The sequence below is a fragment of the Lolium rigidum genome, chromosome 7 (assembly GCF_022539505.1).
Source record: "Lolium rigidum isolate FL_2022 chromosome 7, APGP_CSIRO_Lrig_0.1, whole genome shotgun sequence".
Lineage (NCBI taxonomy): Eukaryota > Viridiplantae > Streptophyta > Magnoliopsida > Poales > Poaceae > Lolium > Lolium rigidum.
The window spans coordinates 61,231,130-61,241,079 of record NC_061514.1 but is presented as its reverse complement, the minus strand read 5'-3'; the positions used below and the strand labels follow the sequence as shown (position 1 = coordinate 61,241,079).

The following is a 9,950-nucleotide window of genomic DNA, read 5'->3' as shown; positions in this document are numbered from 1 at the left end:
TAAGTCAAGGAGGCATTTATGACCCTGGTCTCTTCCTCTTCTTCCATCCCCAATCCATCACTTCACCACTCCACGCTTCTAGCCAGCCAGCCATGGCCACGGGCGGATGAACCCACAACCAGTTTGCAGATCCTCTCGCGCGCACCACACCATCGTACTCCCCGAGCCACGACCTTCCCATCGATCCATCTCTCGGGCACATGCATTGATCTTGTCCGTTCGCCGTTCCAGGGCTCACCGCTAGCACGCGAGGGCGCGCGAGGAGAGTAGTCTCGATGAGCGGTGGACCGGGCGCCGCCTCGCTGGAGGTTCCCTCTGAGGACGGTGGGAGCGGCGAGTGGCGGCGCATTTTCAACCGGGTTGAGGCGCTGCTGCCGCGGGTCGAGGAGCTCGCCGCCGACCGTGCTCGCCTCGAGGAAACCAGCAGGACCCAGCAAGAGCTGTCGGCAGCACGCGAGAAAAGCCTCCATGCCCGCCTCCTCCAGGTGATCCACTGAATCGCGAGTTCCTGCTAGGGTTTTTATCTGTTAGCGCCTGACGCTAATGCAACTTATTTTGTTCGAGCTGTAGGCGAAGGCGAGCAGGTGGAGGTGGAAGACGGCCTACATTGAGCTGCCTCTCTTGGCCAATCCCAAGATCATCGGTAAGATTACGCCGCTGGGCCCTTGTTTATCGGTCCTAAAATGCAATCTCACTTTCTTGGTGCTAATCTCTCATATTCTCGTGACGATTGTTTTGCCAAATTTTTGGATCTAATTTTGGACGATTTGGCTTTTTTTTTTTTGAAGAAAACTTGGCACCGTCATTTTTTCCTTGTTTTCGCTCCATCACAAGTAGGACATAATCTTTATGATGTTATGTTGCTACTCATTCACTCCCTTGTGTGTTCACTGTAGAACTCCAAGAGAATGATTTGGAGGATTCCAGGAAATGTGAAGCTCTTGTTGACGTCGATGACTCAGGACCAGAGGTACTTGCATAAACATCAGTTGCATAGCTCAAAAACATTCAGTCAAGCTTGTGTATTTCATTTATTTTCTTAGTCGCCGTTGCCTATTTTTAATAATGCTAGATACCACTCAAGGGAGGTAAAAGGCATTTAGAGCGCAGTGAAACAAATGTGGGTTATGAGGATGTTGTCAGAGATTTAAGAGCTGAGCTAACAAAATTAAAGCAAGCTTATGAGACCCTGAGCACAAACAAGGATAAGGAAACTTCTGAATCAGCACACAAGCTTCAGCGGAACATAGAGGAGATGTTTGATGATGCAGAAAACAAGGTACTGATTCATTCTTTAGGGTAGGCTACTGAAAATGCATTCCTTTACTAAGAAGAGATGAAAACGAAAAACACAAAGGAGGGATGCCCGCAAGTCTGAATTGAAAATGCACTTCTTATCAAACGTATTGTTTGCAATAATATGTCCAGCTCATAGTACATTTTTATCCTTCCGTGCTATTCCTCTAGTGACCTGCTTTGGGGATGGTACGGTGCATCCTTAACAGATCCTCTCTTGCTATACATGCATATATAGTTGATGTTTATAAGTAAACCTGATTGATAATTTCTATCACTGATAAAATTATGCAATCTTCAACCAAATTCACTATTTTCAGTGTAGTTGATTGCCTTTTGACATCTGGCCATTGGCTGTTTTACTGATATGCATGGTATATAATCTAGTATTCCTCAGACCAAGAGTCACATTTTCTTATGTGATGTATCCTTTTTTATTTTTCTCAAAAGGTATAAACATCTTTATTCTTGATAGGCTTGTCCGTGATATGATCATTTTCTTATGTGATGTATCCTTTTTAATTTTTCTCAAAAGGTATGAAACATGTCTTTCACTGAAAAAATGGAAAAATAATAAAGTGATGAATCACATTTCCCTTTTGTAATGTGTGATACTCCTTCACACATTATATGACTATTCGAAAATGCAGGAGGGATACCAATGAGATGCATATTGAACAGTCCATGGTGTGTTTCCTTTTCACTTGCACTTCTCACTCCCTCCTACATATTCGCTGATGCATCACAGATCTAGCACACCTGTGTTACTAATATTCTCAGGATTTAGTTAATTATGTTAGTTACTGTCTTTTCTGCTAGACAATTTTGAGTGCCATCTTTTCTAAAAAACGAGTAGATCTAAATGATCATATTCCTCATAAGATATTCTTGGTTTGTTTTCTCTGTTTTTCCATCGGAGTGGATCCAACAGTATTGACACACACACTAACCAATTATTGTATGCGCAAATTTGTCGTCGTAATCAGACTTCTATGATTATAACACCTGATTTTTTCCGCTCCTGTTGTGCACTTAAGATAGCCTCATGCTTGTTTCTGGCCAGGGACTCATCTAATTTACAATTTGTTGACTTGTCGACACTTTACTGGCCAACGATTAATTTGACGCATAGTTTTAAAAACCGGACCGGACCGGCGGTTGAACCGGAAAAAACCGGAACCAGGGCCTGCGCCGGTCTGTTAAGCGCACAAGACCGCTCGCGCAATCGACCCGATGAAAACCGGCCGAACCGCGGCTTAACCGGCGGTTTCAGGAGAAAAACCGGCCTGCTAGATCGCCGGTCCGACCGTAGAAATAGTAGTTCGCGAGAAAAATAAGATGCGGGAGATAGGAATCGGAGATAGGAATCGAACTAGCGACCTCTAGCTCCCTAGCCACAAACCAGTTGACCTGTACTTTCTTGACGTACAAATGAGACAAGTTCAGTTTATACACTAATAAGACGATACGAAGACATACATGCATGTTTAGTGTGTCGCAGCTTTTTCTAAATGCAAAAATGGAATACATGCGTGTGTTAAGTACTTCTGTTCTCGACGTGGCAAGAGTTGGCGACTATTTTGTGAATTGATATGCCAAATTGCAAGTCTAAAATATGTTTTCATACATAATTATTTATTTATTGCAGCATTTATAAGTAAAAATATACTACTCTATATCTTAAAAAACCGAACAGTGAACCGGTGAATCAGTGGTTCGACCGGTAAAAACCTAAACCGACACCTTCACTGGTTCGGTCACCGGTCCGGTTTTTAAAACTATGATTTGACGGACGATATTTGAAAACAGCTGTTGGTCCCAGCCTTTAGTAGAGTCCACAGTATGTATCATGGGTGATCTAGAATGTATTTGTTAGGTAGCATTTCGATTTTTTTTTGTTAGGTAGCAATATTGGTTTGTCTATTTACCATCCCTGAATTAATTTCAAAGATATGCATCATGTAAGGGGCTGATCTTATACCATTTCTTTATCCCAGGACTGGTTAGATGGAGAGTATCAATATCAGCCCCTTACATGTAATGACAACATAGCTAGCTCAATGATGGTACTGATATTCATTTGTCACATTCATTCTTATGCCATGGGCAGTGTAAACATTCCTAGTCAATCTGATCTGAATAAGATGTATTGCCATATGCAATACCAACTGCTGTACCATGGAACCTGTTAATTTGTCGCGGCTAACATGAAGGTTTCTGTTCTTGGTTCTACTTTCTGTTGGAGTTGTTACTGTTCTTCTCATTACCATTTCCTGGCATTAATGAAAGGCTTTTGTGTAAGATGCTGATGTTTTGCGCACCCGTTTCGCCAGATGTGGATCTTTGTCAAGATCTGTGATAGCAAGACCGTCACTCTGGAGGTCGTGGATTCAGATACGATCTATAGCGTCAAGGCTAAGATTCAAGACAAGGAGGGCATACCTTCATGCCAGCAGAGGCTCATGTTTGATGATCAGCTATTGGTGGGCAGCTGCACCCTGAAGGACCACAGCATCCAGAATGAGGCCACCCTAACCCTTCACCTTGTAATCCAAGGGATGCATATCTTTGTCAAGCCGATTGTTGGTAAGATCATGACCTTTGAGGTTGATAGAGCAGATAACGTGTACAGTATAAAGGCGAAGATTTTCGATGAGACGGGCTTTGCCCCAGTTGGGCAGCGCCTCATCCTTTATGGGAAGATGTTGGAGGAAGACCGCACCCTGGCCTATTATGGCATACAAAATGACTCTACCCTCCATCTCAACTTGCGCATCCCGCTTCTGAGAGATCGGATACGCATCTCGATCAGGACGGTTACTGGGAAGACCATCGTTGAACGGAATGGTATGCGCTCAGAGACCGTTGGCAATATCAAGGCGAAGAACTATGTTGAGTTGGGCATTCCCACAGACCAACAGTGCCTTTCCACAGGCGGAAAGCCGCTTGAGGATGGCTGCACTGTGGAGGAGGTAAAAAAATGTTGTTGCGTAAAAAAATGTTGTTGCTGTGATCTCCTTCTGCAACTCCGTCTTCCTGGTATTCAGTGAGATGGATGAAGTTATCTTGGCTGTCTTTTCGGCCCAAATGTAGTGTAGAGAAGGAAATTTGTCTTCTACTTTTGGTGATCTTAGGTAGGGATTGAAACTAAAGAGCTGGTTAGTTATCATGCATGGGGCTTATTTTGGGGTAATGCAGGTTGTAAGATTAATGAACAAAATTGCTGTTTCTGGGATCGTGACTGTCATCGAAAGATCTGATATATTCTAGGACATTTCCATGCCTGTGTATGCTGAACTAGACTGGGAACCATGGTTCTATTCCACGATGTTTAGTAAAAAAATTCAAACATAAGAAAACTTTGATACCTTAACTCTTGCAAATTGAAAAAAGATTTAAATTGGCCATTCATTCCTTAAAAGTATTTTGGTCTGAGTCAATTTCAGACAAAAAAATGGTATTTCTTGGGGGAACCAACAATCTGAAATACCTATATCTGACCTAAACTGAATTTTAAAATCCTGGACTGAAAACAGTCTATTTACTCGTAGCTGAATTGAAATCAGTCAGTCCGATTCATATACCAATCAAAATCCGTCTCGCTAATTCATATCTCAAACCTCATAATGCTTCCCTGCTTATACCTGAAACTGCACTTTTTCAACCAGGACAAAATGAGACGCTTTTGTGGCTGGAGTTGGATTTGAACAGCCAGGACCTGGCAACTTTCACCTAATCACTAGAACTGATATACCCTGTTGACCAGCATTCATTTACTGAAACAATCATTGGAAATTCAGAACTCTAAAAAACTTCAGGTATAATTTTCCATGTATATCAACTAAAAAACTTCAGGCATAATTCTCCATGTGCTAAAGACAAAAGAATGAACATTATATCAACTAAAATCTGCCTAGCATACATGAGAACTGCGATCGATTTAGGCAATCCTTTACTGTATCTCTGACCAAACATCCCCCAGATGAAACAGAAGCCTGCCTTCAGAATGCTCAAACTGAAACAGGAACAGAGTTGGACATTTGAACAGGCAGTTGGCGCTTGCCTTACCTGAACTACTTCGGTTTCGGCCCCAAGCGTCCCCACTGGGGGTGTCCCCGCGTACATTTGACACGGCAAAGCGGGCAACGCACCCCTGCTGGGCCAGTGCGCCACTCGGCCAGGCGGAAGCAGAGTGCGCAGTAGCAGGGATGCCTGCACGGCACGAGCATCACCAACTTCTCCATGGACCCGCAGTTCGCGCACTCGGGCGGGTCTTCAGGCTCCTCCTCTTCTTCGTCGTCGCTCTCTGTCAACATATCCTCCTCATCCTGCTCATCGTCATCGTCGTTGCGCTCTGGCGACATGTTTCCATCCTCGTCCTCCTCGTCTGCCTCGTCGTCGTCTTCGCCATGCTCTGACGAAGTTGCCTCGTCGTCCTCTTCGCCGCGCTCTGACGACGTTGCCTCGTCGTCCTCGTCGCCGCGCGTTGCCTCGTCGCCCTCATTGTCGTCGTCGCGCATGTCATCCTCCTCCAAAACCTCGCTGCACCATAGCGACACGGCTGCAAGAAACGATGAAACCGGACTCCCGTCATCGAGAACCTTACGGCCAATGACAGAAACATGAACCTTTCCTGGGCAACTCACCTTCACCATTGACGAAGCAGATGGCGGCATGTAGCTGAGAAGACGACGGACAATTGGCTCTGCCGCCGCTAACATCGGGGCTCCATGATAGCCGACGGCGCGACCCACCTCCTCCCGCGGCCGTTCCAACCGGCTGCAAGAAACCAAGAAATCCAATTGTAACGCAACAATCCAAAATGCGGCGGTAGCGGAGTAAACCACAGGCGTTGGGAGCTCACCTGGCACTGCCGCGGCTGCAACGGCGACCCCTCGTCCGTGGTCGCCGGCGACTCCTCGTCCGTGGTCGCCGGCGACCCCTCGTCCGTGGTCGCCGGCGACGCCTCGTCCGTGGTCTCCGGCGACGCCACCGCCATCCTCCTATCGCCATTGGCTGCAAGAAACCAAGAAACGGAAGTTTTCATCCGAATTCAAGAACCCAAGAATTCAACGAACCCAAGAACCAGACGGACAAGAAATGACAGGGCGTGATCGTTTCTTTGGCATGTACGTACCTCCATTGCACGGGAAGGAGAGCGGGTAGTAGAAGAAATCCAAGTGAAACGCTACGGGGATGCCATCATCGGGTGTCGCCGGCGAAGGTCCGCCGGCAATGGATCTCCGTCTCCAGTCGGCCATCTCGCGTCCGGGCGAGCGCCGCGCGCGCGCCAAGGTGCTACGAGGCCAACGATCGAACGCCCTTGCAAGAAGTGGGCGAGACGAGGTGGGGAGCTCAAGAGCAAAGCAAAACAGGGAAAACGGAGTAAGGAAGGGAGGAAGACAGAAAGTAAGGCAGGGGAAGGATGCGGGAGGGGAAGATGTGATTATATGCTGGCAATGCGCCTGCAACCTGCGACTCTGTTGTTCGGAAGATGTGATTATATGCGGGAGAAGATGTGATCATATATACTGGCAATGCGCCTGAAACCTGCAAATGTTCGGAAGAAGCAGAGACGGTGGATTTCGCAAGTAGTGGGAGAGCCGTTGTGACTTTTCCATTTGATTTGGAATAGGCCCATTTTGTTTTTTTAGAATAGGCCCATTGTTGCCCGAAGTAGATTTGCCGGAGAATACTAAACTGGCCTGCCTGCAGACATCGAGCGTTCGGAACCGGCCCATTTGAACCTTGTTTTCGTTCCAGAAATTTGGGACAAGTTATCCTCCTGGCAGTTTGACAGGAATAACAGGTTCCAGGGCAAAAGGACAAGTGAGCCTACTTCTGGGACACAACACGAGGTTCTCAGGGCAATTTGAACTCATTTAGTCATTTTCTTGAACTCAGCTTTTCGAAGGTGCTCGTAGAAATATGATTTGCCGACATGTGTTTGTAGAGGCAAGTGTATGTATGCATGTGTGAGCGTTACAATAGTGTTTTAAGAAAATCTTGCTGCTTTGGTTCCAAAAATTCAAGACGAGCCAGCATACCAAAAATTAAAGTAGTCAATCAACGTTTGTAAGAGTACCAACACTAATATGTCAGGGAATAAGAACCGACCAACCTTATCGGCGTCACTAGAGAATCGAGAGTATGAATCACCATTGTCCAGGACGTAGTAGCCGGGACAAAAACTACGAGGATAATCCTCCTCGTGGCAACCATGATAAAAGATGCAAAATCGATCTGGCGAAGCAAGATCTGAAGGCCCATACCTAAAAAATTGTAATATTTCAACAACATCATTGACATCGGAAAGTAGATCTCATGCATATGGGAAAATGGTGACATAAACAGGCCCTTTTCCCGATTCACAATAAGTCTAAGTCTAGACTATGGACCATGGGCTAACCCAACTCTCCTATTATGTTACTCTTCATAGGGGATTGGTGTAATTATACTACTCCCACAGTCCCATAAAACATATCGGATGTTTAATCAAATTTTAATGTATCTAGATACTATTTAGTGACTAGGTATATCTAAATTTAGACAAATATCATGCACATTTCATGATACGAAAGGTACTATTTAGTACTTACTTCGGTTTCAAATAATTGCTAAAAAATAGATATATCTACACGCTAAAACAGATCTAGATTTAGTCAGTTATTTCGAACACTAGGGGGCAGTGATTTTTGTTGAGCAATACTGCCCAGCATCTGTGTATATGCCTTCACGCAGCGTCGTGAGTGGCTTGGATCCGCCACTACTATCGACTCCATTATCAAAACCGGACGCCACGTTGGCATATCTTAATTGTAGAAAAAGATTGCCTTTAAAGTTGACATCTGAACGTTTATAAAGTTATTACCATATTTGTATTAAATTTACCTGTGGTAACTTAATTCAAAATAGGTTTGCACATATGTGCTAAAAAATGTTTGTGAAAACACCACATATGTCTAAATTTAGATCTGAATATTTGAGCTAAAAAAGTTATTATCTGAAGAACACCTCTAAATCAGGCGATGTCTTCCTGCTTGGATTGTTCTTGTAGAAATTCTAGTTTTCTTGTGCAAATAGACTAATATAGTCGGCCTCAAGAACCAATGGACCCAACCCACGCGACCCTCCCCAACCCAAAGCACCGTCAGCCTCCCCTCCATCGCTGCCGCCGTCCCCTGGCCGTGGTGGCGTCGCCGCCCGCACCCAAAGGGGAAGGGGGACTCCGGACGATCACGGCGGAGCTTGCACCTTGGGCGGCGGCCTGGTGGCGAGGATCTGACGATTTTTATGGCCGCAAAGGCGACATCAGAGTAGGGCCCGACGACTTGCCTGCTCCGTCCGGCGGTGCCCTTGGCGCTCGTGCGGCAGCGTGGGTGCCAAAGGCCTGGTTCGGTTTTGGCTTGGTCGCCGGTAGGGAATCGATCTGATCTGGTCTTCACCAGATCGTGGGTCTCCGTCGTGCTTAGGCAGGTTGGCTTGCACTATGGTGTTGCCGCCCGCTTCATGGCGTGGCAGCCTATGAGCAAGTCCTGCCGGATTGACAGCGGCATGATCGTCTTCTTCTCAATGGATTACTGGTGGCGTGGGGGCAACTAGTGCTGCCATGAATAAAGGTGGATGTCCTAGGTTTCCAAATCGAGTCAAGATGATGATTTGCCGGATGTGTGTCTCCATCGATTTGGCTGGAGTATCGTGGTCCGAAAGGCTTTCTGTTGGAGATATGCCCAAGAGGCAATAATAAATTGGTTATTATATATCTTTGTGTTTATGATAAATGTTTATATACCATGCTATAATTGTATTAACCGAAACATTGATACATGTGTGTTATGTAAACAACAAGAAGTCCCTAGTAAGCCTCTTGTATAACTAGCTTGTTGATTAATAGATGATCATCGTTTCATGATCATGAACATTGGATGTTATTAATAACAAGGTTATGTCATTATGTGAATGATGTAATGGACACACCCAATTAAGCGTAGCATAAGATCACGTCATTAAGTTCATTTGCTATAAGCTTTCAATACATAGTTACCTAGTCCTTTCGACCATGAGATCATGTAAATCACTTATGCTGAAAGGGTACTTTGATTACATCAAACGCCACTACGTAAATGGGTGGTTATAAAGGTGGGATTAGGTATCCGGAAAGTATGAGTTGAGGCATATGGATCAACCGTGGGATTTGTCCATCCCGATGACGGATAGATATACTCTGGGCCCTCTCGGTGGAATGTCGTCTAAATGGCTTGCAAGAATATGAATGGTTCATAAGAGACCACATACCACGATACGAGTAAAGAGTACTTGTCAGGAGACGAGGTTGAACAAGGTATCGTGATACCGATGATCAAACCTCGGACAAGTAATATATCGCGTGACAAAGAGAATCAGTATCGTATGTAAATGGTTCAATCGATCACTAAGTCATCGTTGAATATGTGGAGCCATTATGGATCTCCAGATCCCGCTATTGGTTATTGGTCGGAGAGAAGTCTCAACCATGTCTGCATAGTTCGCGAACCGTAGGGTGACACACTTAAGGTTTGATGTCGTTTGAGTAGATATGGAATATGGAATGGAGTTCGAAGTTTTGTTCGGAGTCTCGGATGGGATCCAGGACATCACGAGGAGTTCCGGAATGG

The 9,950-nt window shown here is 45.3% G+C and overlaps 1 protein-coding gene across 1 annotated transcript; it reads left to right on the top strand.

Annotated features, from left to right (window-relative positions):
* Positions 1-275: 275 nt before the first annotated feature.
* LOC124671430 lies at positions 276-4,566 on the top strand. The gene is made up of 6 exons (XM_047207803.1): positions 276-485; positions 571-643; positions 897-970; positions 1,073-1,279; positions 3,630-4,268; positions 4,495-4,566. Exons 1-6 carry the CDS (start codon positions 276-278, stop codon positions 4,564-4,566), a joined length of 1,275 nt encoding a protein of 424 aa, XP_047063759.1.
* Positions 4,567-9,950: the final 5,384 nt, after the last annotated feature.

Bases quoted from the DNA above. Each gene is read 5' to 3' on its own strand.
- LOC124671430 (XM_047207803.1), top strand. From the start codon at position 276: ATGAGCGGTGGACCGGGCGCCGCCTCGCTGGAGGTTCCCTCTGAGGAC. The intron at 486-570 runs GTGATCCACTGA...TTCGAGCTGTAG, and splicing joins TCCATGCCCGCCTCCTCCAG to GCGAAGGCGAGCAGGTGGAG. The intron at 1,280-3,629 runs GTACTGATTCAT...CCGTTTCGCCAG, and splicing joins TTGATGATGCAGAAAACAAG to ATGTGGATCTTTGTCAAGAT.